At 30.0% G+C, this 18919-nt stretch overlaps 1 protein-coding gene across 1 annotated transcript; it reads left to right on the top strand.

Moving 5' to 3' along the window:
• Window positions 1-9481: 9481 nt before the first annotated feature.
• Window positions 9482-12015, top strand: LOC133814269 (GDSL esterase/lipase 7-like). Its single transcript, XM_062247255.1, has 5 exons — window positions 9482-9788; window positions 9890-10011; window positions 10608-10871; window positions 10972-11227; window positions 11804-12015. Exons 1-5 carry the CDS (start codon window positions 9482-9484, stop codon window positions 12013-12015), a joined length of 1161 nt encoding a protein of 386 aa, XP_062103239.1.
• Window positions 12016-18919: the final 6904 nt, after the last annotated feature.

Raw genomic sequence — 18919 nt, 5'->3', positions numbered from 1 at the left:
TTTCATGAGGGAATAAAACCTGACCGTTTCAAGGGCTTTTGTGAAAATATCTGCAATTTGTTTGTCACACTCAATATATTCTAAGACCAAAGTTTTATTTTCAACAAGATCCTTAGTGTGTCGCGACACATCATCAATACAAAAACATTTTTCATGATAAATTTTCAAATGTTTTCCCAATCGACATGGTTCACATTTACCAAAAGAATATTTACTTAAAATCGGTAAATCATGAACATGACTCATACTTCCAATTTTTCTCAAATTTTCAAAATCTACATGATTATGTTTTTCATGACACAAATTAGTATCACTCCTTGTAATTGTGTGATTGAGATAATGTGTAACAATTATCGACAGATTTATAACCCTTCAAAACACAATTTCCATCTTGGTCAAGCACAAAACAATTATCAAGAGAAAAATTTAGAAACAAGTCTTGGTCACAAATTTGACTTATTCTAATTAGATTAGTTTTAAGTCCAACAACCAAAAGAACATTTTGTAACTTTGGTAGTCTTTCAGAATTTAGAGTGCCACTACCAAGTACCTTACAAGACTTACCATCTCCAAATGTGACTTCCCCATTTTTCAAAGTCTTGAAGTCAATGAGTATGCTTTTGTTACCTGTCATATGCCTTGAACAACCACTATAAAAAAAACCAAGAGTTAGAAGCACATGTTTTAAGACAAGTAAAGGTAGCAAGACATTTGAATTTATTTTTCTTCACCCAAACTTTCTTAGGTGGAGACCTTTTCTTCAAGGGCATTTGTCTCAAATTACCATGATGATTAAATAATTTTTGTGAAGAAAATTCATAAAGGTAAAACATTTAGGTCGAATATAACCTTTCATTCCACGGAAATTGCAAATTGGAATAAAATGACCAGTTTTTTTATTCTCGAAATTTCTAGTCTGTTTCTCATGTGTTGTGACAGATTGAAAAGATGATGCCACATGAGTTTGAGTTGTTCCTGCAGAAGGGTCAGTTGTCGAAACAATAGGAATATTTCCAGAAATATAAATTGTCTTTCCTTTAGGTTTAGATCCATTTGATCCTAACCTAGAAAAATCACAAGCTTTTTGACCTGTAAGCAGAACATCATTCAAAACCATAGATCTATGATTAAGCAATTTGACACCTTTCACAATTTTATCAACTTCATTAGACAAACGATTGATTTCATAATCTTTATCAACAATCTCAATTTCATATTTTTTAACAAGAAAGTCAAGTTCTTCATTTATCTTCTTGAGAACTTTGTTATTGTTTGCCATCAAACGATTATCTGAACATTCTTTCAACCATTGATCATACATGTTTTTGTATGATTCTTTCAAAGAATCCTCATCCAAATCGGATTCATCCGAATCACCATGGGAACCCTCATCTGTTGAAATAGTATTATTTAAACAAACAAGGTTCTCATTCACCTACACAGAAAGAGGTAAGCAAGAAAAAATAGAAGTTAAGGCAAGATTAGAATTTTCTTTCTCATCACTACTTTCAGAGTCCTGGTCACTCCAAGTGACTGCCATGACCTTCTTATTTTTCTTTAAGGTATTGGCACATTCAGGTTGAATATGTCCAAAACCTTTACACTCCCTGCATTGAATATCTTTTTTATTAGTAGATTCAAAAGGTTTTGAAAAATTATTACCTTTGGAGGATTTAGACATGTTTTTCTTGTTACCAATCTTTTTCATAAACTTCTTAAATTTTTTCGATAACAAGATCATTTCATCATCATCTTCCTCATCTTAGCTTTCCATTTTCTCTTTGGAAGATTTCAAGGCAATCGATTCCTCCTTCACAGCAATTGGTTTCTCTTGGTGGATCTTTTGATTAAGTTCAAAAGTTCAAAGAGATCCCATCAATTCCTCAACTTTCAAGGTGTCAAGGTTCTTTACCTCCTCAATGGCTGTGATCTTGGATTGAAACCTGTCAGGAAAATATCTAACAATTTTCCTAACCAAAATAGAGTCAGACAACTTTTCTCCTAAAGCAAAATATTCATTAGCAATGTCAGACAATTCTTCATAAAACTCAGTGAGGGTTTCTTTTCAGACATGTGAAGGTTTTCAAATCTTGTGGTCAACATTACAAGCCTAGATCGCTTAACATCAGTGGTTCCTTCAAATTGAGTTTGAAGGATTTCCCAAGCATCTTTGGCAAACTCACAAGATGAAATCAATTTTATATAACTCTCACCAACACCATTAAAAATTACATGTAAAGCTTTATTATTATAAATTGACAATTTATCTTCTTCATTAGACCATTCAAGTTCAGATTTCACCTGTGTCTTACCGGATTTCAAATCTGTCTCGACAGGTGGTGTCCAACCGGTCAATATTGATCTCCAAGCCCTTTCATCAAGGGATTTGATAAAAGCTTTCATCCTTACTTTCCAGTATGTATCATTTGTATCATTCAGCAATGGAGGGCGAGTTATAAATCCACCTTCTACAAAGATAGATATTTCACAAGGCACAAAACAAATGGAAAAATACAAGATCGCACTAAGAGTTTAATAACCCACTCTGATACCAATTGAAATTCCATTTTTAGTAATTACCAAATTAATTAAACCATGTGAGTTAATTAAAGTGCGGAATGGTAATTAACTGTTTACACAGATAGCAGTTCTGTCGGGACAGAATCCGAACTTGTCACGACAGAAACTGAACACAATAAATAGACAGTGCAAAACAATAAAGAACACACCGAATTTTTACAAGGTTCAAAAACTCTTTCGGATAACCTACTCCTTGGGGCCACGCTCAGAGAATAAACCAATTAGTAAAGAAACAATGTGTACAAAAACATTGACTTAAACAATGTAAGACTCTCTCTTAAACTATTGCCGCAATCTTGTTGTACTCTTCTCAACAAATCTGATTTGATGAAACATTGATTCTCTTTAACTCCCTTCAAAGAATAGTGAGTGCACAATTCCTCTTGAAGTGAGACTTAGATAGAATCCTCTCCCGCAGATCCTTATGAACACGTTCACAATAGACACTATCTGTTTACAATGGACTAGATAGATATCCACAAGTACACTCAGTACTCTCACAAAGATTAAGGTGAACAAACTTAATCTCTACAAATAAAGACACTCTTCAAAATAACGTAATGTTTACAAATATTCAAAATGGAAGAGGTGAAAATTCCAAAGGCCTTGGCAAGATATTTATAGGCAAGGAAATCGTCCAAGGCCATCATTTTCTGATATCTTTGAAATCAATTTGCGAATTCCTTTGATTTAGGAAATCAGCCAGCCAGATGAATTCTGTGTCAACAGAAAAGGAAACTAATGAGTCAGCAACGTAATCAGTTTTATCTGGCAGAACGAACATGGTCATTTCTTTTGACCATGTTCATTTTCGACACCTTCTTTATTCCAGAATAAACATAATTCCTGAAAATAATCTCAAGATAATTGCAATACATATTTTTACCAAATATTGATTATTTGTGATAAATAAGGTAAAAAATATATTCACACTTAAAAGATATTTTCACACTAGAAAATCAACTGAATCAATTTGATATTTAAACCACGAATCAATAATAATATGCTACTGATTTTCCTTAATAACTTTAAAATATTTTGTCTAAATTAAAGTTAGCCAATAAAAGACTTTACAAGAGTAACACTTTATGAAGGTTTTACTATATTATAAGTGTGAGTTTAACAAAAATTATTGTTTTCTGTTAGATTTAACATTTTTTTTATTGTTTTCTAACACCGTTAGTTATAAAGTTATCTAAATATAGTAAATAAAATTTTAAAAATAAAATAAAATATATCTAAATAAGGCAAATAAATTGGAAATAATTTCCCATCACATATTTTAAATATTAATTTTAAATTACTATATCAATTATATTTTCAAAATTATAATAAGAAAATATTTATGTGTTTAAATATATTATTATTTATTTATTTTGTCATTCAATGTATTTTTTTTTTATTTAAAATTTATATGATTATTAAAAATATATACATATTATTTCTAAACATATATATAATAGTAAATAAAACATAAATATACATATTTTCTTATTTTGCATTTTCAGTTTTTTTAATACGAGAAATTAATTAATTTAATTTCTCTAGCCATTAATTAAATATTATATATTTATATATAAATTTGCGTTGGTTTTTTTTTAATAATAAATTAAAATTTGATCAAACAAACTTTTTAAATTCATAGATTTAATTTAGAATTGTTTTATTATTAAATTATATTGAAATTCATAGGTATTTTTTTGACATTCAATGACTCCCTACAACGTCTTACATGATTGGTGTAAGAAACTAAAAATTAGGAGGAATTTTAAATGTGTCATGTTGGGAGACATTGAAATTTTTATTAATTACTAAAATTGTAAGACATTAAAAGTGTAGGAAGATGTTGAAAAACTAGGGGCTAAACATGTGTCTAGGGAAGACATCTAACATCTCCCACTTGGAGACATGAGACACGTGGCACGTCTCCCGGTAGGAGACATTAGATTTCATCCCTGGCTATTTCTCTTCTCTTCCTCAAACACGATTTACACAAAGGCGAATTGGGGTTTTTTCTGGCGATTTCTTTGGCTTCAAAGGTACAGGTTTCTCTCCATTTTCAAGGTTTTGGGTTAAATTTTTTTGAAAAAAAAGTATAGATTTAGCATTAAGATGACATCTATATACGATTTTGTGTTTGTTTTTTATGATTATGAGTTTTTTTGATAGATTTGTAGGATTTTCTTGGAGAAAGAACATAAGGTAATAACTTGAGATTTTGACTCAAAATTTCAATTTCAAGCACAAATTTGAGGTGAGTTTTTAAAATTATAAATATAAATCATTGTTAAAATGATATTTAGTGAAATTTTTCTTTATTAGTATATTTTTAGTGGGTTTCTAAGAAATCATTACTTTGTTGACAATGTAGAATTTTTTTTTTAATTTTACATATCACATTGTATAGATTTGCTTAAGTATATATGTTTATGATTTTTTTTTTATTATTATTTATTTCGAAAATTAGGTATATTTGTATATATATTTAATTTTTTTTATTAAAATTCTAGCTATTTTTATTATATATATAGTTATATTAAAATAAATTTATTAAATCATTTTAAAAATTAGAGATATATTAAAAATTATATGTTTTTGTTGATTATTGAGTTTTTAGTGACTTAGTGGTTAGAGTTTATAAGTCTAAGCTCTATATATACCACATTTTTTGTTTAGGTTAATTAGTGGCTCATTGGAATTTTTTTTATTTGTTTAGCAATCATTTATTTATTAGATGTTTAGTGATATTTGTTTAGTAATCTTTAATACATTAATTAATTTAATTTTGTAGGTTGTGGTTTTGTTGGAGTGAGATTTTAGGGTATTTTTTGCCTCAAAATTTGTATTTCAAGCACACATTTGAGGTAATTAAGTTTCTAAAATTACAAGAATAATTTATATATTGTTAGATATTTAGTGATATTTTATTTATTAATTTAGTTTTGTTAGTTGTTGATTTAATAGCAAAGTGGGTTGCTAAGTGAATTAATTTTGCTAGCTTTGATTATTAATTGCAAGAGGTACATATATATTATCTTACTTCTACTTTTAATATTGTTAAACAAATATTAGAGGAGTTTGAATATCTTAAATATTCATTCATCGTGAAGTAGGTTCTGACATTAAAATTGTATGCTGCGGTGATAACAGAAGATTGAGAACTTTGTGTGTTTTAGTGAAGTAAGTTCTGAGAAATTTGGTTGTGTGCTGCGGAGCTACAAGGAAGAAACTTATTGTATGTTGTTTGAATTATTTGTTTTGTTATTCACATGCAGATGGTTATGTCACTATTATAGGGGAAATGCTGCTCGATTTTATCTAGGATTACAAACAATGTTATTCAAATTATTGATCTTTTATAATTATTAAGTAGAATAATATATATGTATTTTTTTTTTACTAAGTGTCAATTTAATAATGAATTACTCAAACTTTTAAATAATTAGTGTCCACACCAACCGGATAATGTGGCATGTGGATATTCCATGATAAAGATGTTGAATGATTTGATTGAACATGTGAGTCCAGGACATTACTTGAGAACGCGTTATTATATATTAATTAAAATTTACAAATTATTTTTGAAACCATATATTTAAATGTAATCAAATAATTAATTAATATATTTTACTTTATATTTTTTGCAGCTAACAAGTACGCCATATACATAAACACAAATTGAAGAGTTGCGACAAGAATGAGCGACAAATGTGTTACCGATAATCCAAAGTAACCAACCTCGTTGTTAGGTTTTCTTACTTTTTTCTACCTTCTTCATATAAAGTGCAATATTTGTTAATTTTTCATATATCTAATAAATATTGCTTATCTTGTAAAACAATCTAAATTTTCATTAATGAAGATTTACAATTTCAATTTATTAATTATATCAATTTAAATTTACTTAATTATTAAATGAAATTCATTTTAATTAATTATTAAATCAATTTTATTTTAATTAATTATTAAATCAAATTACATTTTAATTAAAAGTTTTTTTTTAAAATGAGAGACTTTTCAATGTCTCTCACTGGGAGCCGTGGGATGTCTCTCACACATCCCAGTGGGTGACATTGAAAAGTCTCCCAGTGACTTTTGATGTCTGTTACTGGGAGAGGTGAGAGACATCCCACATCTCTCAATGGGAGACATTGAAAGTCCATGTTTTTGGACACCTTTCAATGTCTCCCATTGGGAGACATGAGATATGCTCTTACAATGGCTCCACCTATGTTGTCTCCTCCAGCGGGAGACATTGTAGAATTTTAATGTCTCCCAAATAAAGTCATCAAACCTTTATATTATTGTAGTGTGAAATAAAACATAAATATACATATTTTCTTATTTTGCAGTTTAAGTTTTTTTTAATATGAGAAATTAATTAACTTAATTATTCTAGCCACTAATTAAATAATGAGTTTATACATTTTTAGACCCTGTGTTTTGCCTCATTACCTATTTGGACCCTGTGTTTTGAAAAATTATTTTTTGGACCATGTGTTTTGTAAAATGGTTCAAATAAGCCCCTAAATCTGATTTTGATGAACAAAAAATTGAGTATAACAACACAGTTCTTAGGCAGAATGACTGTATTTTTGTTCTGAGTTGTTAGTTTGATGAATTATTTGTGATTTTAGTTTAAAAAACTTTGATCAAATCGGGTTTAGGGGTCTATTTGAACTATTTTAGAAAACACAGGATCTAAAAAGTAATTTGTCAAAACATAAGGTCCAAACAAGTAATGAGACAAAACACAGGTGCTAAAAAGATATAAACCCTTAAATAATATATATTTATATATAAATTTGTGTTGGTTTTAAAAAATAATAATTAAAATTTGATCAAACAAACTTTTTAAATTCATAGATTTAATTTATAATTTTTTTTATTATTTTATTATATTGAAATTCATAGGTATTTTTTAAAAACAAAAATTATAAAAAAATATTTAATTTTAAAACTAGAATGCACCATATCTTTATGTATAAAAAATGTGTATCTAATAGATTCTTGTTTAACAAATTTTTATTATTTTTTTAAAATCTATAGACAATGTTTCAATTTTAATTTTTTTTTAATATTTTTATATCATTTTTTTTATGATATATGACATTGTTTATATTTAAAATTTATAAGAAAATTAAAAAAATAAATATAAATTAATACATTATCTAAATAAGACTAAACAAGCGTGCATTGCACGTTACTTTTACCTGGTAAATATACATACATATATATATATATATTAGATACAAACTATCGTGCAATGCACATTTGGTTAGTTTTATTTATAACATTTATTAATTATTTTTATTAAATTTGTATCATTGTCATATAAATTTTAAATAAATAAATAATTTTATATATAAAAGAATAACATAAACATATTAAATGAAAAATTACACCAATACATTGTTTATGATTTTTAAAAATATATATAATATGATAATATTTTTAAACATAAATAGTAATATTTTAATAAAATTAAGATTATGTATATCATGAAAATCATGATTTTCATGAAAAGAAATCATTTGCCTCGACAGACCTCGATGAAAATCAATGCCACCTCGACATGCCTCGATAGAACGTGATGGAACTCAATGCAATTCATAGAAATTGCATAACTTTTCACTCGAGTGTCTGTGTTTGGGTGATTTTTTTTAATTTGGTTATTTTTTTGAGATCTACACGTCTATAATATGTACACACATATTTGGGAAGTTCAATGATTAAAAACACCCTAAAGTTAAAAACAATGCCCCTGTATTTTCAAAGTTGGGTATGTTTTTAATCTTTGAACTTCCCAAATGTGTGTGTACACATCATAGACGTGTAGATCTCAAAAAAATACTCAAATTAAAAAAAATCACCCAAAACGGACACCCGAGTGAAATGTTATGCACTTTCTATGAGAATTGCTTTGAGTTTCATCGAATTCTATCGAGACCTGTCGAGGTAGATGACTTTTTTCATGAAAAACATAATTTTTAAGGGCCCATCGAGCTGGGCATCGAGGTATATCGAGTTTTTTTGCAAATTTTTATGTTTCAGATCTAAAATGTTGTAAAAAAATAATAAAATCAAACACAGACTTGTTCGAAATGCATATATTAGTGTTTAACTAAACTTTTTATTTAGTTTAAGCTTTATATAATTAAAGACAAATGAAATTAGAAAGAAAAAAAATCAAAAGAGCAAAATGATGACAAAAGAGCTTCCACGGTATTCGTGGGTCAATGTGGTTTTCAAATCTGAAAAAAAAAATAGAAGTGGGTGTGGTGTGATTGTGCTATCAAAGTGTTTGAGATTAAGAGAAAGAGAAATAGAGAGAATAGATACTTGTAAGGTGAGAAGATAGTTAAAAATTTGATAGGAGTATTTTCTATAATTAGTCAAAGTTTAACATCAATTATGACAAGATTAATAGTGCTTTAATTTAGCCCCTCATTATGCATAAAATCTCAACTTTAATCATTATTATCAGTAACCTGGTTAAACAAACTAATTAATAATAAGAAGTAATTATAGAAGAATGTGAACACCACATGTTTCTATGTTTGTGCCAGATAATGGTGGCAAAAATAATATTTTATTAAAACCGTGGTCAAACAAATAATATAATAATCACCCATAACTTCGGTTACAACTAATTACAATTTGCACACATATACATATATGTCACAAATATAAATATATACACACACAATATCCGCATATTGATTCAAAATCATATTATAAATCTCAAAGCTTCCATGTGAATTGTGAATTGCTTTATGTCACGTACTTGTAATAATTGTTTTATGTGAAAAAACGTGTCGTTTCATTATATGTGTAGATATTTTCCATGATCTGAAGAATACTATATAAAGATACATACATATATAACATAAACATAAGTATGGTGTGGAAAAGGGAAGATCTGAATGAGCAGTATTACAAGAGGAAGAGAATGATGACGATGATGATGATGATGATTTTGGTGATGAGTTTGGGTCAGTTGTTGTATACATGCCAAGCACATAAGCCATTAATGGCATCGGCATTGTACGTGTTCGGAGATTCATTGCTCGACAGTGGGAATAACAATCTTTTGCCTACTCTTGCCAAAGCCAATTACGAGCCTTATGGTTTCAATTTCAAAGATGGTTTCATTGTTGGTCCTACCGGAAGGTACACCAATGGTAGAACAGTCGCCGATTTCATAGGTATAAATATGTATTTTTTATTTTAATTAACTTCTTCTATATATATGTATAATAACCATGCATATATATATATGTACTAATTTATTTTTGTTTTCTGATAGCTGAATATCTTGAGTTACCATATGCTCCTCCATACCTAAGTATAAGGGGATCGGCCGCTCTTACTGGATTAAATTATGCATCTGGCTCTTGTGGGATTCTTCCCGAAACTGGCAGTCAATATGTAAGATTAATTACTCTCTCTCTCTCTCTCTATATATATATATATATATATATATATATAAATATATAATCATAAATATTTCTTTCCATTCATATATTATAGATAGCTAGATAGCTATATTTTTGTGTGTTCTTACTTTAATTTTGTTTCATCAAAGATTTGTAAGAAAATAATTATATGTCAGATTAAATATTTTATCAAATGATATATATTTGTACAAAGTTGATTGGATGAATATGAGGATGCATTTTATAAGCAAAAATAGAAATGAGCGACAATTATGGATGGTAGTCGATCTGTAACATTAAGAGAAATACATAAATTTTATTGTATTAATTAAATATGAGTCTCACACTCAGCTAATGAAATCGGGAACGCATATCATATCAGCACATTTGGCCAACTTTGTTTTGAAATTTTAGAGTTGAATATGAGAGTATGATGAATATTGAAACCTGAAATGATTAATAAACTAATTATGTGTTACATTAAATCCTCTTATATATATATTTATATATTTACATTATCTCATATATACGATTATAAATGATCATACATAGTCTAATTAATTAAAAAGTATATAACACTTTTTGCAGGGGGAATGCTTGAATCTCAATGATCAGATCGATCTGTTTCAAACCACAATAGATACAGAGTTGAAAAGAAAATTCAATAAAAGCCAGGATGACGACTTATCAGAGTACCTCTCAAAATCCATATTTATATTCTCCATTGGCAACAATGATTACATAAACAATTATCTTAACGATTCAAATTATAAATGTGCCACCAAGTGGAAAAACTATTCTCCTCAAACATTTGCTCAACTTCTGGTGAATTCATTGGCTCAGCAATCTGAGGTATGTACCTACTTAAATTAGTAATAATGTTTCCAGTATTAAAAGAAAAAAAAAAGTAATTTAGTTCGTACAATAATATTAATATGCATTTAATTTGCAGAGGCTGTATAGATTGGGAGCTCGAAAGGTAATAGTGTTCGAACTGGGTCCCATTGGGTGCATCCCATCCATAACAAGAAAAAGTAAAGAGCAGGGCACCAAATGCGTGGAAGAGATTAATGAAATGGTCAGAATGTTCAACCAAAGGCTTGGTGTAATGCTTCGAAATCTAACCTCATCTCTTCAAGGCTCCAACTTCGTTCTTGGTCGAGTTCATTCTCTAGGCTACGATGCAATAAAAAATCCTTCCAAATATGGTAATTATTAATAATAACTTAATTTAATTATTAAATATATATTCACAATTTTATGGGAGATTTTAAATAACTATAAAAAAAATTAAGGTTATATAACACGTGCCAAAAACAGAGTGTCGAACAGTTGCATCCAAAAAAGGGGTCATACTAGTCTTTCTTTAATCATAAGAGCTGTGGTATGAGACCACTTTTTTTTATGCACGAGTGCAACTATTTTCTGTTATCAGTACGTGGATGAGTTACATAATCACAATTGTTTTATATGAAATAGGACCCAAACAATCTATTGCTCCTGAGTTTATTTTTTTTATATGCGCGGTACAATAATTTGTTTAAATCATATTTTTGGCATATTCAATTATTTATAATGTTAAAAAATCATGTGAGAAATTTTCAATAATTATAATATACATCATCATATTAATAATTTAATATTATAATTTATCAAAGTAAGGGTACCAATACATCCCAAAAAAAAAATCATACCACAATCTTTTCGGTTAAAATATTATTAATTAGTTAATAATAATAATAATGGGGTTTGTATATATAATTGTATATGTGTATTTTTTTTAGGGTTGGTGGATACAAGCAGTGCATGTTGTGAGGCTTGGTTCAATGGGACATCTGGGTGCATTCCTTTGCTGCAGCCATGCAAACAAATCAGTAGTCACTACTTTTGGGACGCTTTCCATGTTACTGAGACTCTTTGTTCAGTCATAGCTAATCGGTGTTTTACAGACTCCTCTTTCTGCTCTCCAACTATTAAGGAACTTGTACAAATTTGAATTAGCTACGACACTACCTATAGCTATATAGCTAGCTAGGATTTTAATATTAATTAATAAATATTATCATGTTAATTTGGTAATAAGTAGAGTACGTAGATCAACCCTCAAGATAGTGGTATTTTCTGCCACACAATCAAATCCATATTTGATAAAATGTTGCAATCAATAAATAACCTAAGTCTACAACTATTCAGGAGTATATATAAAACTATAATATTTGTTATATAGATTGTCATAAAAAAAATTAGACGTATGTAAATAATGACGAGGGAAATTTCACAAGGCTAATCATTGAAAAATAGCCCTCACTACTAGATAAGAGGTCTTTAATGACAAGCATTCTTATGTCATCGAGCAATGATTGACATCTTATAAATTTTGATATCAAGCATTAGTTGGACATCTAAGCCCCTTATAAACGTTGTATATACAGACAACTTTAAAAAGTAAAAACAAACTTGCTTCAATATACAGTTGGCCACAACAAACAAATGAATCATTTTGGCCAAGCAAGAAAATAAGCATTTCAAGCATTCTTAAGTATACAAACTTTGCAAATATCTAATTCCTCACTCTCTCATTAATAAAAACAATTACACTAACATTGTAAACCAAATCCCATGCCAATAGTCACTAATATAAATTGAGATTTTTACCTCAGTACTTTTATGAAGCACAATTAAGCATAGGGAAATTTGAGTTTTTATGCTTAATGAGGGGTTCTAAGTAAAAATAAATGCTAGGCATTTAAATCATTTTAAAAAAATGTCAATTCTTTTGACAATACTCAAAATACTCCTCTCATAATTCTTTCCATCCATTTCCTCTTCTATCTTCCCTCTCTCTCCCCCAACTCATTCCTCTCAACTCCCTCTCTAGAAAAAAAAATACATGGGTAAGGTAAAAATATAATAGAAATCAATGTAACGGCAAGTATTCTTGGGACACTAAAATATTACATTTCAAACAGATCTAGGCATGATTTTTGGGGATTTTTTGCATTTTTTTTTAGATATGAAACTTTAAAATTTGCAGAAAATCGATGTGGTTTAATGGTGCTCGATGGGGCCTTCAAATTCAAGATTTTCATTAAAAATCGATGGTGGTTCGATGGTGTTCGATACGATTCTTGCAAGAAACGTAATTTTTCACTCGGGTGTCCGTTTGGAGTGATTTTTTTTTATAATTTGGGTATTTTTCAAGATCTACACGTTTGAGATGCGTATATACACATTTGGAAAATATAAATCTTGAAAAAAATGACAAATGCAAAACATACCTCATGTTCAAGATATGTTTTGGTATGTTTTCAAGTTCTAAACTTTTTGAAAATGTGTATGTGAACATCTTAAACGAGTAGATCTCAAAAAAATACCGAAAATAAAAAAATCACCCAAAAATGACACCCGAGTGAAAAATTATGTCACTTACAAGAATTGCATTGAACCACCTTCGAGCAACGTCAATTTCTTTATGAAAATCTTGATTTTGAAAGCCCCATCGAGGTAGCATCCATCACCATCGAGCAACCATAGAGTTGGGCATGATTTTTGAGTTATTTTTCATATCTGAAACTCTAAAATATGTAGAAAATTGACTTTGCTTGATTGTTGCTCAATGGTGCTTGATACCAGCTCGATGGGGCCTTCAAAATCAAGATTTTCTCGATGGTGGTTCGATGCAATTCTTGTAAGAGACATAATTTTTCACTCGGGTGTCCTTTTGGGGTGATTTTTTTTTATTTTAGGTATTTTTTTGAGATCTACTCGTTTAAAATGTTCACATACATTTTCAAAGTTTAGAACTTGAAAACATACCAAAACATATCTTGAACATGAAGTATGTTTTGCATTTGTCATTTTTTTTTCAAGATTTACATTTCCCAAATGTGCATATACATATCTCAAATGTGTAGTGTAACGCCCCAACTCCAGGGACCGTTACAGTGTGCCTTGTAAACAGTGCTAAACTCGCTAATCAAGTCATTTGGCCAAAATCGTGTAACTAAGTATGATTAGCGGTTTAGGGATTAAAAATTTTGGTTAAGATGTAACGTTTCATTAGAACGTTTAACATATATATTGAGATCCCAAAAGTATAATTTTAGAGTCTACTACAAGAAAATATTTACAACAGACTATTCTATGCGGCAAAACAGGGTTTAACCCTAGTTCCACTTTAAACCTCGGCCGTGGCGGACGAGCAGCTGCATATATATGTACACATCATCATCTAAGCTCTCCAACTCAAGGATGGTCCAGCTTTCTCTTGCCTTGACCTGCACCACAAAGCACCCGTGAGCCGAAGCCCAGCAATAAACACACAATAAAGCATGATATAATATCAACAATGATCATAATAATCATCCAGAACTATCAGTCCAAAACAGATAGGTGACCGTAGAAAAAGTCACAAAAGTGGGTACAACTCCTTCTTGCCATGTGACAATAGGGTCACCAGGGCTTAACTGATATGAGAACCTTTCATAAGTTTGAACAGGATAGGCGTATGGTGAATAGTCACCAACATAACCTTTCCTCATGACCATAGAGTCATAACCTTGGAACAGCGTTCCCTAGCCATGTGACAAACAGTCACCGGGGCTATATGCCCTGTCTTTGATCATCTGGTCTTAGACCAGGCAAACGCTTGTAAGTTCATCGACTTTAGGATCGGTCCAGCATTAATGCCATAGAGTCATTCAATGCAAGTTCATCGACTTTAGGGTCGGTCCAGCATTAATGCCATACACAAGTAAGTCATGCCACCAAACATATATCACATGTTCAATATCCATAAACAATGTATTCAGCATGCTTACTAAACAAGTACTAGTACAATTAGGATCATGCATAAACACAGAGATTCAAGCTCTGAACGATAGCATACCTAGTAAACAAAGCATGTCCTAATCACATGTTTCTCATGCATCATATGCAAAACACTTAACAGTCCAACATGCACCAATAATAGCCATGCATGTCATGTTTAATAATCAACCAACACGCATCAAGAATAGCCATGCATGTCACATATACACAGGGTGCAGTTTTCTTACCTTGGGTTCGAGCAAGAATTAGTAAAAGAACGACCCTTGAGAACGATCAACCCTTTGATCCTTTAGCGGTCACCTAGTCATAACCAAATACGGAATCCCATCAATAAAATAAATCATAAAAAGGTTTATAATCTAAAACCACACTCCCGGGATCCATCCCGCACTCTCGGGAATCTTAATATGCTTAAACGGGGCAAAGGAACCAAACCCCGAGCCTTAAGGATCATTCCGAGCCCTAAAATAGGTTTGCTGAAAAATGGACCAGCGATGCAGCCCTATTAAATGGTGTTGCAGCCCTATTAGATGGCGCTACAGCCCTAATTCCAAGTCAGAGAGCCCTGCTCTCTGCCCTGCCTAGCGCTGCTGCGCCCTGAATGGAGCTACTGCGCCAAAGACAGACCAAGAACTTTCTGGTTCTTCTTCTTTGCGATTTCTCTTAAAACCAACCCTCCAAATCAATCCCAAACATCACCCCAAACATCCAATTCAACCCCAAATCATCATCTATATCATACCCTCATCAAAAACCAATCAATCTTACACAAAAACTCCCATTGATTCCAACTACCCACATCAAAACTATAAGCTGAAAACTATATAGAAAAACAGAGTATGGCTTGTTTTCATGGATGAATTCTTACCTCAAACTTGGGATTAAACTCTCTTCAATGGTTGAACTAAGTTTCTAAGCTCCCACATTTGATCTCCTAGCTTGTTTCCTCAAGTTGGCTTCAAAATTCCAAAGGAAGAAAGAGAGAAAATGGTGTACGGGTGAGGGAGAAGGATGAGGATAATGATGCTCTGTTTTTTACACTTCCACAGCCTTCTAAACTCTAAAGGTTGATATATAACTTAGGGGTGAAAAGACCATTTTTCCCCTAGGTCAAATAAAGGCTCCTAAACACTCCCAAGGGTAAAACCGTCCTTTCCCGCTTATCTCGTTAATTATAATTAACGCTCTCCAATTCCCGCTATTCTCAATATTCTCAAATGCCAATAAATCATATCCCATTACCCTTTAATTCCCAGTAATGTTCTATTCATCAAAATGACCCCGAGACTCACCCCGAGCCCCGAACTTAAACCCGTTATGATTAAACCGAACACTTACATTTCATGATCATCTCATGCCGAATAGCTCGAACCAATTCACCTTATAATATGGCTATATTAATTAATCACAACCATGCACCCAAAATACACAATTACGCCCACAGCGGCCAAATTACCAAAATACCCTTATAATTATAAATACACTCATATGCACGCATTTACCATCAAATAATAATATAATGCATCACATGAACATGCATATGATCATTAAATAGCATCATAATTCAATTATGGCCCTCCTGGCCTCCTAATCAAGTTCCTAGCCCTTATTAGGAAATTCGGGGCATTACATGTAGATCTTGAAAAAATATCACCCCAAACAAATGCTCGAGTGAAAAATTACGTATCTTGCAAGAATCGCATCGAACACCATCGAACCTCCATCGAACCACCATCGAGCAACATCGATTTTTTCATGAAAATCTTGATTTTGAAGGCCCCATCAAGCTGGCATCGAGCACCATCGAACCACATCGATTTTCTGCAGATTTCAAAGTTTCAAATCTGAAAAAAAAAATCGCAAAAAAAAAAACCCAAAAATCATGTCCAGATGTGTTCGAAATGCAATATTTTAGTATCTAAGTAAGAAACACTTGCTATTACATTGAGTTATCTTATATTTTACCTTACCCATGGATTTTTTTTCTTTCTAGAGAGAGAGTTTAATTTATTTAATTCTTTATTATTTAAAATTGAAAAATAAATTTTAAGGGTTTTTAAAATATTTAATAAATTAAAATTAATTTGACCCAATCGGGTACTGCCACGTGTAACCCTTTATACATTTAACGGCTCAAGGACCAACGGCTGCACCAAATTCGTAACGGTAGGCATTATTGCTGCCAAATTTTTTACATAAGCATTTAAGTGCAACAAATCCTACTACATAAGTATTATTGCCGCAAATTTCCCTATATTTTATAATAAAAGCATATTGAGGAGATTTGTGTCAAATATAACACATATTGATTTTTTGAGTCAAATATAGCACAATATTTACATCTCTCATTGGAGATGGTCTAAGTAGTTACAAATCTTGCAGTTAAATACCTATGTAAAAGTTTTGACAGCAAAACTACTTAGACAATGGATTTTCTTGCACTTAACTCACTGCTATTAAGTCAACTGTTAAAACTAACCCTACGGGACACGTGGTAGCCTCCAATTTGTCTAAAATATTTTTAATTTTTAAATATTTAAAAATTAATTAAAAATTCAAAAAAATAAAAATGCAAAATTTATTTTCTAAAAAAATAAATACCACCTTTTAAATTCATAAAAAAATTAAGGAATAATGGCGTTAAAACTACCCAAGTAGTTCAAATCATGCAGCTAAATACCAATGTAAAAATTTTGACGGCAAAACTGCTAAATATTGGATTTTCTTGCACTTAACTCTCTCTCGTTAAGTCAGCTGTTAAAACCTATGGAACATGTGGCAGCCTCCAATTCGTCCAAAATATTTTTAATTTTTAAATTGATTAAAAATTCAGGAAAAAAATTAATTAAAAAAAAACATATTTTAAATTCATACAAAATTAAAACAAGTATTTTAAAAAATAAAAAAATAATAACATTAATTTAATGAAAAATCTAAATAAAAATCATAAAAAATTCATTTTTAATTAGCATGATATTAGATTGTATTTACATTTTAATCAAAATGAAAATGAAAATGAAATTTTTATGATTTTGTTTATATTTTTCATTAAATTAATGTTTTTTAGGTTTTAAAATATGTGTGTTAATTTTTTGGAATTTATTTACTTTTTTAATTTTTAATTATTTTTAAAATATTTAAAATAAAAACTTTTAGGAATTAAAATATATATTTTATTTTTTTCCCTGAATTTTTATCATTTTTAATTAATTTTAAAATATATAAAAATTAAGAATATTTTGGATGAATGGGAGGCTGTCATGTGTTCCACAAGATTAATTTTAACGGATGAGAGTTAAAGGCAAGAAAATTCACTTCTTAAGTAGTTTTATAGTCAAAAATTTTACACAGGTATTTAAGTGCAAGATTTGTAACTAATTCAGTAGTTTTACTGACATTATTCATTTAATAAAATGCCGAGCCGATCACGTAAATTTGAGAAAAATATAGGGGTCAAAATAACATTTTTCGTTATTCGTTATTGTATATATATTGTTGGAAAATAGAAAGATGTTATAAGAACGAAAAATAAAAGGAGCCATGACATCATTCAAAATTTTAATTTTAAAATTGTCAAGTACATTAACTTATATTTTATAATAAGGGCAGATCCAGGAGAGATTTGTTGAATATATATAGCATGTTCATTGTGAACACCAAATTTTTTAATGAAATAAAAAGTCAAAACTATGGACATTAAAATGCACGTTTATTTTTTTTATTATTATTATTGGATAGTTATGTAACATTATAGAGCAGTGCACGTTATCCATTTTATGTTAGTGCCCTATATATATATGGCCTCAAGTTACAAAAATAATTTCATTCCCACCCCTATTACACGGGATTACGACAATCTTTTTTATCATATATTATCATCAAATCAATAGATGATGAAGATTGATTGATCTGTTTTCATGTGTTGTTCGATCTCTCACTCTCTCTCTCTCTCTCTCTCTATATATATATATGTATATATCTAGTATATATGCTAGCTAGCTATATCAATAAGTAATATTTATATGAAAATGATAGTAGTTAAAGTAAAATTAGTACCAGCAGCGATTATA

This window comes from Humulus lupulus, chromosome 2 (assembly GCF_963169125.1).
Source record: "Humulus lupulus chromosome 2, drHumLupu1.1, whole genome shotgun sequence".
NCBI classification, from domain to species: Eukaryota; Viridiplantae; Streptophyta; class Magnoliopsida; order Rosales; family Cannabaceae; genus Humulus; species Humulus lupulus.
Note: the sequence above shows the minus strand (reverse complement) of the source record. Positions and strands in the feature narration are given on the sequence as shown.